The 18228-nt window shown below is 36.6% G+C and overlaps 1 protein-coding gene across 5 annotated transcripts in view; it reads right to left on the bottom strand.

The window, feature by feature from the left end:
• LOC107039178 (bromodomain-containing protein 2) overlaps positions 1-18228 on the bottom strand; it is a 38441-nt gene that overhangs the window by 5241 nt on the left and 14972 nt on the right. For 4 of the 5 annotated variants that reach the window (XM_015258670.1, XM_015258672.1, XM_015258674.1 and 1 more), the window contains 9 exons: positions 17829-17924; positions 17293-17540; positions 17057-17207; positions 15712-16549; positions 14173-14322; positions 4383-4453; positions 4186-4294; positions 2783-3136; positions 207-743 (listed from right to left, as the gene is read on the bottom strand). In XM_015258670.1, coding sequence (XP_015114156.1) covers positions 207-743; positions 2783-3136; positions 4186-4294; positions 4383-4453; positions 14173-14322; positions 15712-16549; positions 17057-17207; positions 17293-17540; positions 17829-17924 — 2554 coding nt within the window. The remainder of the gene's footprint in view (positions 1-206; positions 744-2782; positions 3137-4185; positions 4295-4382; positions 4454-14172; positions 14323-15711; positions 16550-17056; positions 17208-17292; positions 17541-17828; positions 17925-18228) is intronic. The other variant, XM_015258673.1, reaches the window with a different exon arrangement.

Below are 18228 nucleotides of genomic sequence, written 5' to 3'. Positions count from 1 at the left end.
AATTCGATTAAAATTAATTCAATTAATTTACTAAAATTTCCTCCATTCACTCTTTCCCTTAACAAATTAAATGATTTATGAATGATTTGACTAATTAACTAAAATTTTCAATAATAAAAAACCAATCCCCCTTTTCCCACCACCAAAATCCCCCAAAAAAAAATTAAAAATCCCCCAAAAAAATGCAAAAAACATGAAAAACTCACCATCCATGGGTTTATGTGCCATTTGCGCCTGCGAAATGATCGGTTTATCCTCTTTCTTAGCCGGAAGTTGAGGAATCATGGGCATAGTAACCATGGGTGGATCGAATATGGAGCTGATGGGTCCCATGCCCATGCCCATGTTGATCCCAGGGATGCCATTGTTGTTCAGCAAATTTTGGGGGGATGTGTCCCTCTTGAAGCCATTCGAGTGCTGCTGGGACGTTCCCATCATGCTGTGGGAGTTCTGAATGCTCGGTGTATTCATCATACTCTCGAGCTGATTGTGCAGGGACATTGGGTTTTGGCCGATTCCCTGCTGGAGATTCAGCCCAAGATTGGACATGTTCAGGCCAGCCAGATTGAGGTTCGAGGGCAAGGACGTTGGCATCATGTTCACTGAGTTCTTCATGTCCTGGAGAATGTTCAAGCTCGTGTTGTTGGGGGTCAGGGGGTGCATACTCGGCACCATCGACATGTGGCTGTCCTTCTTCACGCTATTTTGGGCGTCCACTGATGACTGAGTCGTTGGTATTGATGCTGTTGACGTGGGAATAAAGACTAGTCTATAGAAATTCACGTAAAAAATTTTTTTTTGACTTGACTCAGGTTCGGTTATTGTTGAGGGGCTGTGGGGGTCTAGGGGAGAGTGTCGGTGGGTTGTTTAAGGGGTTGATTGTCTACGGAAATGTTTTCCAGACGAAATAATGAGACCTTCGCTCTTTAATTACGCAGCTAACTCGGTGAGGAGGGGATTTTAGAAGAAATGTACTCAGAGCTTTTTTGCAGGTGACTGAATTGTCTGTGAATAAAGTCTGTTGACATTTCATCCTAGAATCGCTCCTTCTGGGGGTGATTGTGTACTTGTTGAGTCAATAACGTGTGAATGGAGGAAGATATTTATGAGGGATGGGATGGGGTGAATGGGATCTTTTTAGAGAAAATGTCGAATTGTATTTAAGGAGGTGATTAAAGCTTTGAGATGTGGGGAAAATGTTTTAGTGGAAATATATTCAGAGCTTTTTTGTAGGTGACTAAATTGTCTATGAAAGAAGTCTTTTGACATTTCCTCCTGGAATCGCTCCTTCTGGGGGTGATTGTGTATTTAGCAGAAAAGTCTCATTCACTTGTCTCATTTCGTGAGTAAACTACATGATTAAATAATTAAAACTATTGGGAACTGGTTGATTCCCGAGAGGTCGATGTTTTCGGTATGATTAATCATCCTCGAACAAATGCTGTCAATTATTACGAGAATAATGGGTAAGACTATGTGGAGAAGGATTTTTTCAATTCAATTGATTGGAAAAAAAAACACTTTCATTTTCCTTTTTTTTATTCAAGGAAAGTGGAATTTCCTGGACTTTTAAACTTTTTCTTTCTCTTTGGATGGAAAATTCAACCAATACATTGAATAATTGAGGATATTTCTCGTTTATAAACTGTGCTAATGAAAAAGTACAAAAAGTGATGGGAATATTTCTTTTGTAGTTGTAATTAAAAAAATAATTATTGGATTCACTTTCGAAAAATTTGGGGGAAAATGTTCTCGAGAGGGAGAATATTCAATCGAGATGTGTAATTGAAGTTAAAGTTGTAGTTTAGTGGCACTAGTAAATGATTATAATGATGAAAAACAGAGTTGAATAATGTGAACTGTAAAATATTAAATTATTTTGAAAAATCTTATTTTTGCTATTTTTCTGCCAGATTCATGATTTTTGTTGTTTTCTCTCTTAATTATTATTTTTTATGAGAAGAACTAATCGAACGATTGATCAATTCACCAATTGATTGAATGATTAGTTGATATTGCAATAAACAAAGGAAATTCTAAAGAAATTTCTTTTTTTTCTCTTTTATTCTTCACTTCTTTTGCTCAGTAATAAATAAATAAATGGATAAATTAATTCATTTAATTATCTTGAAAAATATCTCGCAATCATTCTCAACAAATAATTAAAGAGAAGGAGAAAATTATTGGAAATGATTTTAGAAGGGAAGAGAATGTGGAATGTCAAATTAGGGAGTTACAGGTGAAATTCTGAAGTGAAGTTAGAAATGTATTATTATCTCGGTAATGAGTGGTTTTGGGAGGAAATGCCTCTCGACATTTTCTGTAGCTCATGAAATTCTCTACAAAAATGTCTTTTGCCATTTTCCCCTGGGAACAGCCGTTCTCGAGATAGTCGCAGAGTTAGAGAGCTGTAAAATTTGATTCGAATTGCTCACTTCACCGATGAATTCGTTTATATGTCAGACAATTACTTTCTGATTTTTATTAATTAGTTGTTAATTGATAGGGTATAGACCGTGTCATGTATAGATTTAAGTGTATAGATAGAATTTATAAATGTGAGAAAAATATATAGAGAGAGAGAGAGGGGGCGGCCTCTTTAATCGAGAGTACACAAGTGAATTTATGACGTTTCATTTTTGGTTTTCATTTATTTTTCCTTTTTCTGTTATTGTTAGTTAAATTAATGGGTGTGTTGGACTTTTGGGGAGACTGTGGATGGAAGTGTTAGTGGTGAAGTGAAATAAAAAACAACACCCTTCAACATTAATTAATACTTTACCTAATGAATTGTAAGGCGACAGTATATCCGGCTGACTGATGCCTCCGCCGTCCGAGGGTGCAGTCACAGCTGGGAAGGCACTGGCAGGTGCCTGGGGCGTATGCGTGACAACGGGAGAGGGAACCGATGTGTTGATACTTGTTGGTGTCACTGACGGCGGTGGCGTCGGCACAGTGACCGATGGGGTGGGTGGATTGGACGTGGCCGGTGGTGGAGGTGTTGGTTTTTTAGCTGGTGCTGGCGTAGCTAGAGCTGTTTGTCTCTGTGGCTGAGCTGGCATCGACGCATGACTCGCCACTGGCATCACCTGGGCTGCTGTCACTGCTGCCACACCTATTGCTGCTTGATTACCTCCTGAGGGCATCATCCAAACATTCAACATCATTTTTAACCCTCGGAAATAATTTTTAATAACAATTAACTCATTAATTGCCATTAGAAACTTTTTCTTTTCTTTAATTTCTCGAAATTTGCAAAAATCGTAATTCAGAAAATAGCGGGAAAGGAGTGTGGGTGGGCTCATTGGACGGTCGGGGACATTTCCGGTTCAAAACACGGGTCATGAACCCATTTTGCCCCGTTGGTTGTTGAAATACAGAAAAAAATCATTTTTACCTCGATTTTTTTTTTTTTTCAATTTTACGGGGAGGACTGGAGCAAAATGAATGATTTGGCTTCATTATCTCCTCAGGGCATTATCCCGATATTCAGCAGAATTTTTAATTTAATTAATTATCATTAAAAAAGATTTTTTTTCTTTAATTTCTCGAAGTTTGCAAAAATCGTAATTCAAAAAATAGCGGGAAAGGGGTAGGGGTGGGCTCATTGGAGGGTCGGGGACATTTTCGGTTCAAAACACGGGTCATGAACCCATTTTGCCCCATTGGTTGTTGAAATACAGAAAAAAATCATTTTGGCCTCGAATTTTAGTTGTTTTTTTCAATTTTACGGGGAGGACTGGGGCAAAATGAATGATTTGGCTTGATTATCTCCTCAGGGCATTATTCCAACATTCAACATAATTTTTAATTGAATTAATTATCATTAAAAACTTTTTTTTTTCAATTTCTCGAAATTTGTAAAAATTGATTCAAAAAATTGCGGTAAAGGGGAGGGGGTGGGCTTATTGGACGGTCGGGAAAATTTCCATTTCAAAACACTGGTCATGAACCCATTTTGCCCCGTTAATTGTTAAAATATGGAAAGAAATCGTTTTGGGCTAGAATTTCTAATTTTTAAAATTTTGAGGAAAGGACTGGGGCAAAACGGATTCATGACCAGTGTTTTAAATCGGCAATTTTCTTGACTTTGGGATGAAGAAATGAGAAAATTGCTAGTTCGTCACGTTTAGGACTTAGGGGGCTGGGTTTTCAGAGGAATTTTCGAATTTTTCGGGGCTTTACCTTGATCCGATGACAGTTGATTGGATGGCGGCAGAACTGGCTTCACCACAAGTCCAGTTATATTTCCGGTCGTCTGATTGTTCAACAATAGATTTCCCGTGTGATTTGCCTGAATAAATCCAAATATTTAATAGCAAAAGAAAAATCAACAAAAATTCAGAATTTTCTTTTGTGAATTAGAGGAAAATTTTCAATACCGGTAGTGTGAGATTCCCGCTGCCAGCAGTCTTCTTCGCTTTCTTTCGAGGTGGACGATTTGTTGAATTACCTAAAAATTCATGACAATTTTCGTCTAACATTCGGCGATTTGCAATCTCTCTATTTTTTCGTTCTTATGGAAAAATTGAAAAAAAAAAAAAACGAAAATTTCCGCTGAAAAACTCTTGTCGAGCCCATTTTGCCCCGTTAATTCACAAGCCACAGGGAAAAACTTGAAGGTAAATTTGCTCTTCCAATTGCTCGGTAACTACTGGGGCAGAATGGGCCGTTATGCTGCGTTTTCAATCGGATATTTCCCTGGCTCTCGAATGAGACTTGTTCAAATTTTCAATTGTCTCGAAAGATTGATTATAAAAAAAAAGCGGAAAATTGATTTTGTCACAACACGGTCAATATGTTTGCTAATAAATTAGCAATTTGCTTCCGAATGGAATTTCTATGAGGATGTATTGTAAATGGAGTTCAATGATTCATTTAATTTAATATTGTCCCAACGTTGTCCCAACATTGCCCCAACGTTGGTAGCCAACATTCCCCCAATGTTGGTAGCCAACATTGACCTAACGTTGGCAGCCACCATTTCCCCAACATTAGCAGCCAACATCGACCCAACGTTGGCAACCAACATTGACCCAACGTTGACATCCAACATTGTCTCAACGTTGAGAGCCACCATTTCCCCAATATTGGCAGTCAACACTGTCCCAACGTTAGTAGCCAACGTTGACCCAACGTTAACCATCAACATTGCCTCAACGTTGGTAGCCAACATTGCCCTAACGCTGACAGTCAACATTGTCCCAACATTGACAGCCAACATTTCCCCAACATTAGCAGCCAACGTTGACCCAACGTTGACAACCAACATTTCCCCAACGTTGGCAATCAACATTTCCCCAATGTTGGGGCAATGTTGGCAGCCAACATTAACCCAACGTTGGCAGCCAACATTGTCCCAACGTTAGTAACCAACATTGACCCAACGTTGGCAACCAACATTGACCCAACGTTGGCAGCCAACATAACCCCAACATTAATTTTTTTTTACCCTTCTCCCTCATCGCCTGAAAATGAAAATTTCAAGGCTAAAACGAACTTTGACAAATCCAACGCCTCCATTCGAAAGCAAAAATACTGAACAATACGTTGAAACATTTCTTACCGATGTTAACCAATGTACCTTCATTGAAACCTTAAATTAGGGACTAATTGGAGTGCATAATGTGTCAGAGGATACCAGTCAAACTAACAAATACCTGAAGAAAGACATAATTAAAAAAAAAAAGAGCCATGTATTTACTGATAGATTTTATTCATATACTTATATTATAATTGTATCACTGTGTACAACAATGTTTTTTTTTGCTTTTTTTCATTTAATTTAAATATCTCAATCATATGATCTCCACTATTTCTCACCCCACTTGGACTTTCATATCTCATGATTCACTGCTTTCATTATTTTTTTTTTCATTTTCATTTCTTTTATATTAATTAAAAAATCTTTCGCAAAACAACATCTCTCATTTCACTCTACATTAATTAATTATAATTCCTTTCCAATCGTTAAATTAATTGCGCCCCAATTGCGCAATAAATTACAATGATTTTCATTATTTTTCCCCACTCGAGCACACATAGTCATTCGTCATTTTCATTATTCTATCGTTTATCATTTTTATCATTTTCTTTCACAAAGATTCATTCCCAACGAAAGAATAAAACATCTCTCGTATTATTTTTCTCTCTCTAGTTATGTTTTATCATTAGTTATTTAGTTATTCTTTATTTATGGTAAATTAGGGTAAATTAAAACTCGAATAATTTTACGATTAGTTCGAGGGAAATTGTCGGGGTTGGGGATCATTTTTTCGGGGGGAGAAAAAAAAATCATTCGTCGTAGCACAAAATGTGAGATCGGTCGTGAATGGCTCGGCATCGGGGGGTGGGCCATTGCTCATCGGATGGCCTGGGAAATTTCCGATCCAAAACTCTCGTCGTGAAACCCTTTTGCCCCGTTAGGTTTTTTCAATCAGCTCAAAAACGGTTTTTCCCACGAAAATTTCATCTTCAAATTTTGCATCATCCACCGGGGCAAAACGGGTTCATGACCAGGGGTTTGGATCGGAAATTTTCCCGGCTTTCGAGTGAGACTGATCCCATGCCTCTACGTTAATTAGTCGTTGAGATATCGTGAAGTTAATGAATTTGATGGGGTTTTAACGAGACTCGAGCCACTCAATATTCATATGAAAATATCAATAAATTGAAAATCCGAGGGGAAATTCGGTTTCCATTCCCGTGTTCCTCCATAATCGCATTAAAAATTATTCAATTCAATCTTAATCTATTATTAATACTTAATGATACATTAGCGTTATTATAATTTTTTTCCCATCTCTGTTTAATCTCGAAGTATTTACAAAACGCGTTGCGATGAAAAAAAAAGGAGTGAACAGAAACCAGAATTTAATTTGTTTATAAATTAATTAATGAGTTAATTATCCGGAAAACTAGCTGTCTATTCTTACTGTGGAGTGTGGATTCTACTATTCGACATCGTTCGATGAATTTTTCATGAATAATTCGAAGTTCAGAAGAAAAAAGGTGAAAAATATCCGATTTTTCAGACTTTTTTCGCGTAATTTTCATCATTAAACAAATAAAAATTATTTCTTGGAAATTATTCATCGGAGATGTTTCATAATTGAGGAAGAATGGAAGTTGAAAATTGGTGGAAATTTTCGGAAGGCAATACGAATGGTTTTTGTTAATATTAAATGCCCTATATGGTTTTAATAATCTAATTGCTAGGAGAAAACGAAATCTCATATTTTTGGGAATATCTCTGGAACTATTGGTCCCACGAGAAAATGTCATTAGTCCTTTTTCGCAGAGAATTCAATTCTCCGCAAATAATGTCTTGTGGCATTTTCCCGTAGACCCACTCATTACCGAGATAATTAGACGATTATGAGAAAAAAAATCAATTTCACTCGAAAATCTCGGTGCAAATAATCCAAACTCATATCTAATGTCCAAAAAAACGTCCTCACGTACGCAAAAATTAATAATCACCCTGAATAAACTCAAAGCCCGTGCTACCCCATCAACTCTACAAATCAATGCCTGATCCTTTTAGTTTGTTTCACCACAATTTTATTACTTTTAATTATTCACTTTTTTCATATAAATCCTTAAATGACGTAATTTATAATCTCCTTAAAAATCGACGAACACATTCTGACCGAGCTTTGATCGACCAGAATTGGTACTAATATTAAATTCATTCATTTTACATTGTTTATAATTTTTTTTTCTTTTTCCTTCAATCAATTAATTTTCTTTCAATCAAATCATCGGATTTGGCGATTAAATTCTTTAAGTACGCTGTTGTGAGTGCATTAAACAATATTTAATTGTACTCGAGTGCAATTATGATTTTCACCCTTGATTAATAATCTTTATATCATTTTTCATTGTTAAACAATAGACTGTCGATTTTGTCAATTTTTTTTCGTGATTTATCAAGTGAAAAATTCCATTATCCCTCGTAATTAATAAACCGTTAGCAAATTGGTTCATGAAACTAATTTCGTCATAAACCCGGGAAAATTTTCGATCCAAAACCCTGGTTATAAACCCATTTTGCCCCGATACTTCCTCAAATACCTAAAAAAACTTTTTTGCGTGCGAAAAACTGATTTTTTGGATTTTGGGAGAAGTACCGGGGCAGAATGGGTTGATGACCACTATTTGGAACCGGAAATATCCCGGGCTATCCAACGAAACCATTTCCGCTTCCACCTAATGGACAGCTTTCGAGGAAATAGAAAAAAAGGAATTTTCACTCCATGTGATCACGAAAAGAGAGGAGGAGGCAAAATGGACATGTTTAAATCTTCAATATCGTTCGATCGAATGGTGTAATTTCAATGAATTATTCCTCATTTTGAGGAAATTTTTCCAGGCTTCAAAATGAAAAAAAAAATCATCAAATTTCACTCAGCCAAAGTCAAGTTATTGACGATTCAACATTGTCGATGCAATAACAAGTCTACCGGGGATAATACGAAGTCTACCGAGTGTCTCATGCACTGAAAAAACGAATATACCACGTAAAAATGAAAATAACAAATCTACCGCTGATCACTTCAACCCTAAATTCCAGACGAAATGGTAGCATCCCTACCCAGCGACAAGTCTACCGCAATGTCGTACGCTTTAGCAACTCTACCCACACCCAAATCTACCGGGCGTCAGCTCTACCAACGATGCCCATTTCTCGACAAAAAATTGGGAACGGGCATAATTGGTAGAGTTGACGTCCGGTAGAGCTGACCACTGGTAGATGCGTACGTTGGTAGACTTGTTACCGCGCAGGTCATGGCGGTAGCCTCGCCGCTGGGTAGAGATGTGACAACCTCCCCCAGCTGCTTTATCTACAAATCGGTAGAGCTCACGTCCGGCACAGTCGCGATATCTAAGGAATTTAGGGTAGCCATGACCTTTGGTAGACACGTTATTTCCATTTTCGGTAGATGTGTCACCATAATGTTGCTATCTACCGGTTCGACTAAAGCTTTAGCCCTCAGAAATGAAAACAACAAGTCTACCGTTGATCATTTCAACCCTAAATTCCTCAGCCATGCCAACTCTACCGAGCGTTACTTCCATCAATTCTCAGATAAATCAGTCAGACGAAATCGTAACATCTCTACCCAGCGACAAGTCTACCACCATATCCTGCGCGTTAACAACTCTACCGGCAATCACCTACCGGGTGTCAGCTCTACCAACGATGCCCATTCCTCGAAAAAAAATTGAGAACGGGCATAACTGGTAGAGTTGACGTCCGGTAGAGCTGACCATTGGTAGATGCGTATGTCGGTAGAGCTGTTAACGCGCAGGCCATGGCGGTAGCCTCGCCGCTGCGTAGAGATGTTACAGCCTCCCTCGACTATTTTATCTACAAATCGGTAGAGCTCACGTCCGATAGACTCACAATGTCTAAGGAATTTAAGGTAGCCATGACCTTTGGTAGACATCCTACTTCCATTTTCGTGTAATAAGTTTGTTCAAGTTGACATTCGGTAGATTTGTCAATCGGAGACTTGTCCCGGATAAAATAGTCATTGCACCAAAAACGGTCCATCACACCCCTCCCCCCAAACTAATAATCAAATTAACTTCATTACCGTGCCAATTAATCAAGCACCTTATCTGAATTGCGTCCATAATTCTCCTTATATTACTTCTCTATATATATATATATATATATATATATATTTGTATAGTAAATTAATTAATTAAATTTACATGATATTCTCAACAAAACTCGTCATATGGAGCAGACATTTACACATAGAAATATAAAAACAGAGAGAATTAAAGGGGAGGAAAAAAAAATATTTATCATTGTTCATTAGACCCTATAACTAATTGTCTCTCGAAAAATCGCGTATAAAAGACTTCTAAAACGTTTGTTTATCTTCAGTAATTAATTTATTTGTTAATTAGGACGAGTGTTCATTCATTTCAGATAAAAAAAAAATATATAATCAAAAAAATCCCACTGAATTTGTTCAATTAATCATCAATAAACAATCACCAGGTGACAAACATCCTCAGTAATCAACAATTGAGTCGTTAATGATTCGGAATTAATTAATTACTAGAACAATTCGTTCCCTTTGGCATGTAAAACCACACCGATTAATCAATTGCAATTGATCATATTAACTCCAATTAAATATAATTAATCGACAATTTTCTTTGTTTTTACGAAGAGTTGTAAAATTACAATAAATCATTTAATTGCGGATAAATAAACAAAGGATAATTAATGATTATTGACAATTAACTGATGATTTAATCACCGGAGAAAAGCTTAGCGGAGTGCAAACAATGTGTTTGGAGGCCAGTTTCGCCTTTATTCATTATTGTTAATTAATAACCAATTATTTAATTTCATTTAACACCTTGATTTGATTATTTATTCATGAGTTTCCTTATCGTCGTACCTCAAGCGTCGTTAATTATTCTTCTTTAGTTATATTTTCGGTATATTTCGTTATTTTTTGGTTGATTTTGTCAATTTCCTGAGTATCGATTTTCAACTTTCGGTTGGGTTGGAGTGAATGGGATTTTATTGGACAGTTGGGGGTATTTGAGGGTTAAAATATTGGTCAGAAGCTTTTGGTTCAACCGGTAGATTGTAGCATCGTAATGATAAATCTACCGAATGTCGATAAATACGCATTTACCACGTAAAAATGGAAATAACAAGTCTACCGGAGATCATGTCTACCTTAAATTCCTTAGATATTGCGATTCTACCGGGCGTGAACTCTACCGACTTGTAGATAAAACAGTCGAGGGAGGTTGTAAAATCTCTACCCAGCGGCGAGACTACCGCCATGGCCTGCGCGTTACCAACTCTACCGACGTACACATCTACAAGTGGTCAACTCTACCGGACTTCAACTCTACCAATTATGCCCGTTCTCAATTTTTTTTCGAGGAATGGGCATCGTTGGTAGAGCTGGCGCCCGGTAGAGGTGATTGCCGGTAGATCTGGGTGTCGGTAGAGTTGTTGACGCGCAGGATATGGTGGTAGACTTGTCGCTGGGTAGAGATGTTACGATTTCGTCTGACTGATTTATCTGGGAATTAATGGAGGTTACGCTTGGTAGAGTTGGCATGGCTGAGGAATTTAAGGTTCAAGTGATTTTCGGTAAACTTGTGGTTTTCATTTTTGAGGGCTAAAGCTCTTGTCGAACCGGTAGATATCAACATTATTGTGACAAATCTACCGAATGTCGACTTGAACGAATTTACCACGTGAAAATGGAAATAAAATGTCTACCGGAGATCATGTCTACCTTAAATTCCTTAGATATTGCGATTCTACCGAGCGTGAACTTTACCGATTTGTAGATAAAACAGTCGAGGGAGGTTGTAACATCTCCACCCAGCGGCGAGACTACCCCCATGGCCTGCGCGTTAACACTCTACCGACGTACGCATCTACCAGTGGTCAACTCTACCGGACGTCAACTGTACCAATTATGCCCGTTCTCAATTTTTTTTTCGACAAATGGGCATCGTTGGTAGAGTTGGCGCCCAGTAGAGGTGATTGCCGATAGATCTGGGTGTCGGTAGAGTTGTTGACGCGCAGGATATGGTGGTAGACTTGTCGCTGGGTAGAGATATTACGATTTCGTCTGACTGATTTATCTGGGAATTAGTAGAGGTAACGCTCGGTAGAGTTGGCATGGCTGAGGAATTTAAGGTTCAAGTGATCTTCGGTAGACTTGTTGTTTTCATTTCTGAGGGCTAAAGCTCTTGTCGAACCGGTAGATATCAACATTATGGTGACACATCTACTGAATATCGATTTAAACGAATTTACCACGTGAAGGGAAATAACAAGTCTACCGGAAGTCATGACTACCCTCAATTCCTTCGGCATTCTTGGTAGAGCTGACGGCCGGTCGAGGTGATTACCGGTAGATTTGGATATGAGTATAGTTATTAACACTCAAGACATCGCGGTAGACTTGTCACTGGGTAGAGTTTAATGATCAAAACGAGCTTCTGACCAGTGTTTCAAAGCGGAAATAATCCCAACCCTCCAATGAAATCCTCTCCATTCCTCTCCATTAATCTTTCTCACAAAGTTATCGTCCTACTTCTGGTATTTTTCATTGGGCAAAATGCACTAGCCATTAAAATTCTCCCAATTCGATGCAACAAAAAATTAATTTTCAATAAATTAATTTTTGATCATTATTGGCTGAGAAAAATTATCCTTTAAAATTTACAATTTATGCTACAATGCGCCTAATTCAATGAAAAAATATCCAGCCACCATACACATTGTCTGCATTTTTATAAACATTTTGTTTTAATTAAAAAAAATAGAAATATCCCGATTGATTCATGATTTCTAATGAAAAAAATGTATAATTGGGGGACTGGGCAGTCCTGTGCGCTCGAGTCGTCCCACTCCTATCACGTGGTATCAGCTGATTCCGCCATTTTGGCATTGGAAAATTTTTTTACGATAAGAAAATCAACTAAATTCGTAGTTTCTTCCTATTAATGCCATTCAATTAATCTGGTAATCGATTAATTAAATCCTCAATTTAATCCACTCACTCTCGTACTCTCCCCCCTCTCCTACCCTCCCCCCACCACCTCACTCACGCATAAATTTTCTTTTTTCATTATCGCAAAATTAACCAAAAAATGATAAGTAAATGAGTGAAACGATTGCGAGAGATTTTTCAATTTCATAGAAATTAATTTTCGTCATTTTGTCGCCATTGGCCGCCATTTTCCTCGGGCTCGTGCCCATGGACAAAATGGCCGACATCTTGTTGAGATGATAGATGCCAAAAAATGTAAATAAAAATTCGATATTCATCGAATTTTCCATGTGATTTATTCGTGTTCATGCAAAAAACGACAAAAGGAATCAATGAATTATTCTTAATTTTCGTTAATTAATTTCGTTATTAACTTTTGATTATTAATGAATACTTATTCATTAATTAAACAAAGCTGGTATATGGCGTATGGTATCCTCTAAACACAGTCTGCACTCCACTAGCTCACCTGCTCATTATTATTTTTTTCTTGTGATTGTTATCATTTTTTTTCCCTTCATTTTCCATAAAAATAAAACAAGAAAAAAAAATTGGCTATAATTACTTAAATTAATTTGATTGTTCAATTGAGAATTGAGTGTCCAGTCATTATATATTACGTATTATACACATTGGATTCACCAATGGGATATAAACATTTACACATTGCTTGATTAAACAATCGTTTATAATTAGTTGATTGATTGGTTATTTTCAATTTAATTATTTTCTTCAATTTACAATTGCTTTTTTTTTGTGATGTATGAGTTTCAGGGAGGACTGGACATTTAATTTCCACTTGAAGATGGACTTTTGTTGGTCATTAACGTCTGGGAAACGTTAATTAGTCATTAACACCGTCCTAATGAGTTATTTATATATAATTTTTTTGTTTTTTTCTTCTCTAATGAAGTATTTCTTTTTTGTTCATTTGGGGTGAATTGAAGGCATTTGCGATAATATTTTGTGCTTGAAGTTATAACAATTTTCTTTTGTTCAACCTCTTTCACAATTGTTAATTAACCACTCAATTAATTAATTAGTGGCTGTTGATTGATTTTTGAGCTCAAGAGAAAATCATATGTACAATTTATCGAGAAGAGATGTGAAATATTCAGGTGTCAAATTAATAAATTAAATGATTAATCAACTCATTAATTAATGAGTGAAAAACAACTCAAGAATGACTTAATTAATTAATTGACAAAACCCAAAAAATTAAAAAAAAAATTTTTCAATTTAATTATCAAAAGACTAGAATTTTCCCCTCATTTTGAATGTTATGAACTCAAAAAATGGATGAAATTCACCGAAATTATTATTTTACAATTGAAATTGTCAAAGAACGAAAAATATATCGTTTAAAAAATTCGTATTGACGCATTATTCATCGTTTAATAAGCATGAATGGCTTAATTATCGCAAATAGTGCCCAACAAACAATCGAAATTGCATAAGAAAAAATTGTCAGTTCGTATTTAATACTGGAGACATTCATTTCAATTGGCAAAAACAAGTGCCTCCACTGTTGTTCCCAGTCAGGGTTGATTTATCATTCATTTGCTTGTGATTATTGCAACAGTTGGGTTTTTTTTTTATGAGGTAATTATCTAACCTGCTTCACTGTCGCTCGAATCGCTGGAGCTCGATGATAGTGAACTACTGCTGGAATCACTGTCACTGCTGCTACTGCTTGATGCTGAAAGCCGGGATGGACCACTCGCACCACCTGGACCAACCACGTCCACTGATTTACTGCTGTCCTCTGTTGAATTGATGAAATAAAAGTGTTTGAGTTTTATTATTGATTTTTTTTTCTGGATTTTTTCAATTTTTGGAACCGAAATTCAGAAGAATTGATGATTTTTGTTGTTAATGGATTTTTTATCGTTATAAAAATAAATTTTTGTTGCAAAAGTCATGTTTTTTGTTAATTTATTTCGTTTTCCTGCATTAAGGGACACTTTCAAGACATTGTTTTTGTGAATTGAATTATCTCCAAAAAATTTTTAGGTTTTTTTTTCTAAAATTGTTAATGACAGAGATAATCACAAAAATAATAGTTGATTGTCTTTAAACTAGTTGGTTTGAGATAAAATGTCGTCAGAAGTTTTTTGTAGCTTCAAAAATTTCATACAAAACGAGACTTCTGATAATTTTTTCCCAATTAGTTCACTTCAATTAACAAATTAAATAAGAATAATGATTTTTGCATTTAAGGATATCCAAGTACTTTGGCTATTTTTCCTCAAGGGAAATGATTTTCTACTTTTGTCGAACATCAGAGCCTTCATTTGAATTCCATTTGACCCTAAGTTTCCGGAAATTTTACAATGATTTTATTATTTAAAATTTGCAGCTCTGAATTTGAATCTCAATATTGAACCGTTAGAAAACGTTTTAAAAATCTGAAAAAAATTAGAAAGTTGAATTTTGGAGGGAGATTAATGAAATAATTTATAAACAATCAATTTTCCACGTTAAAAACTGTTTGAAATTCAGAATTTACCCAGAAACCGATTTCATGTCTAAAAACACAAATTTTCCGAAAGTTTAAACAATTTCAATTATTTATTCATAACCACCGAATGTTTAAAAAACTAATTCTGTGCAAAATGTCATTTTAATGACGCAAAATATTCATAATTTTTTCCAATTTCCCTCCCGCAATTGAATTAACAAATTTGATGATTATCCTGGTAAAACAGTCCGATTATTTCCGACTGGGTGATAAAAAATGAATCGGCGTTAACGATGTTTCTGTCTTTGCCCGTTAAATTCCGATTGGCTGGTGGTAGAGTTTGGAGTTTGAGAAAATAATAAGAATTAATGGGAACAAGGGTACGTGGCCGTTATCGTCCGATTACTTTCCAAAAAATTGGTTGATAGATCTCACACTACGCATATAAATATTTAAATGAGCAATAAATATTAAAGATTTATATGAGCAAAATGAGATACACACCCATACCCTTGATCCTACTAATTCTCATAATTTTTTTAAACTCCAAACTCTACCTACCAGCCAATCGGAATTTAACGGGCAAAGACAGAAACATCACTAACGTCGATTCATTTTTCATCACCCAGTCGGAGATAATCGGACTGTTTTACCAGGGTAAAAATTATTGAATTAATAATGTAAAAATCTTACCTTTCTTAGGTGCCTTCTTAACATTCCCCAGTTGTCCAGTGACATCCTGCAGCCTCTTCTCAAGCTCCTGCTTCTTCTCAGCCATCTGCTCATCCTTGCTCTTTCCACTCAACTTCTTATGAATTTTCTTCCTCAAGCAGGAAGCCACATAGCTCTCCAACTCCCTCAGCGTCGACGGCTTGAGCGTCTCAAAGTCAATCTCGATTTCATCAGGATTCGAGTCCCTGAGCGATGGCTCCCTCGACTGAATAATATGCACAACCCTCCCCAACTTGTCGCCAGGCAATTTATTAATATCCAGTGACAGCTGTCTCTTCTCATCGTAAGACATTGGCTTAGCATTGTCCTCGTCCTCAGAGTCAAAAGCTATTGGTGGTGGTTGACTTGTTGCATTTTTCTTCTTTGTACCAGCCGATCTGCTATTTGTTTTTGGTCTCTTCTGAGTTGCATTCTGGGCAGCTGCCTTACCTGGACCTCTGCTCTTTGTTTTAGTCTGCTTGGCACTTGCTGCTGCTGTTGCATGTGCCTTACCACCACCTGCTGACATTCCTTGATGATGATCAGGCACAACCATACCTACATTAACAGCCATACCTGATGGTAGTTTAAGATCACCACCACCCATTGCAACACTTGCTATACTGGCATTGACACTGTCTGTTACGTTTGCCATTCCAACATTGGGCTTCATCAATTTTTCCATGGCACCACTGTGACTACCCATGCTTGGGGCACGATTCAGGGATTTTGGTTTCGTCTTCTCTGGCTTCTTTTTCTTACCCTTCTTACGGTCTGACTCTTCTACGAGCTTCTCTATCTGTCCGGATATTGCTTTAAGCTGGGGACAAATGGTTTATTCGTTGTAAATATTGTCATGACTGGATTTTATTTGATTTAAAAACTAGTTACTGAGATAATTTCATGCAATTTGCATTTAATTACAATTGAAAACATCACATTTCATCAGTTTACTGATTGACTTTAATATAATGTAAACAAATTCTGGTAAAAAAAAAAGTGTAAAGGGTCTCTAGCTGAGGACAGAAGGTTTATTCGTGATAAATATATTGTCATGACTGTATTTTATTTAATTAAAAAAAACTAGTTAACGAGATAATTTCGTGCAATTTGAGTTTAATTACAATTGAAAACATCAATTTCATCAGTTTACTGATTCACTTTAAATTTAAGAATTAATCTTAGTCTTCTCATTTTGTCTATTTGTGGTCAACATAAAAAAATTCTAGTCAAAACAAGTGTAAAGGGTCTCAAATTGATTCGTATAATGAAGATTTCAGCCAACTTAAGGAATAAAATGACCTGTTTTAAAAAAAAAAGATTTTACCTCTTTCTGAAGTGCAACTAGCCTCTCTCTTCTCTCAGCCTCAGAATCATCAGTCTCTGACGACGAATCAGACCCTGAACTGCTGCCACTACTGCTGCTACCCTTCATCGCCATCATCCTGCCCATGGGCTCGTCAGGGACCTTGGCAAATCTGTAATAATAATCAAAATATTTTTCCTTCAGTCGAGAAAGTCCAGTGGAAATTTTGCATGATGAGGGGATTAGAGATGTCCAACCTCATCTCGAAAACATCCTGGAGCTTCTTGGCCATCGCCACGACATCGTGATCAGGTGGATTGTACTTGTAACAATTTGTGAAGATGAGTCTGACATCGCCAGCAAATTCTTGAGCTGTTTTGTACTCTCTGCTGTCCATTTTCGTCTTCACACTGCCCAAGTCCATCGGTTTCTTTATGATGTCATGGTAATCGTGGAGACCTAGTAGCTCGGCGTCAACTGGCTTGTAAAATGGCCACGCATAGCCCTAGGTGAAAGGGAAAAAATTCAATTATTAAATTAATTATCAGGAATTCGTCAAGTGTTCTATTTTCACTTGAAGCATTTTCTCGACTGGTATTCGTCGATTATTTCGGTAACGAGTGGGTTTAGAGAAAAATGTAAGGAGACATCTTTTGTGGCGAATTTAATTTCCCACAAAAAAGATCTGATGGCATTTTGGCGTAAATCCACTCGTTTTCGAGATAATTCCGAAAATAGTAATCACAGATTTTGATCGTTTTTTTTAAGTTTTCTATTAATTCTAGGTGATTACCGAGTGCTTCTTTGAAAAAAGCTCCTTGAGGATTTCGTTGCAGGACTTCAGTGCCTCCGAGAGCTTCTCCTTCGACTTTCCACTCGCGTGTTGAGGCTAGAATCATTTTCCCGATTAATTTCAATGATGAGAATAAAATAGAGCGAGAAAGAAGGGAAGATAGATCAGCTTCAACGTTGAATAACTCTGGAACTGCAGAGTCGATTCCCAAAAATTTGAACTCATTTTAAAGCGGACTTAAATCCCTTCAAAATGCGCGCAGACTCACCCAATTCGGATCGTTTTTCCAGAAGCTATTCAACATTTACTAAAGTCTGTTTTTTTTATAAAGAAGAAAAAGAAAGAATTTTTCAAGTTTTTGAATTGAATTCTGCTGTTTAAACTTTAGAATTTGTTTTAA

The sequence above is a fragment of the Diachasma alloeum genome, unplaced genomic scaffold, assembly GCF_001412515.2.
Source record: "Diachasma alloeum isolate Michigan unplaced genomic scaffold, Dall2.0 Dall_scaffold_00294, whole genome shotgun sequence".
Taxonomy (NCBI): Eukaryota; Metazoa; Arthropoda; class Insecta; order Hymenoptera; family Braconidae; genus Diachasma; species Diachasma alloeum.
Note: the sequence above shows the minus strand (reverse complement) of the source record. Positions and strands in the feature narration are given on the sequence as shown.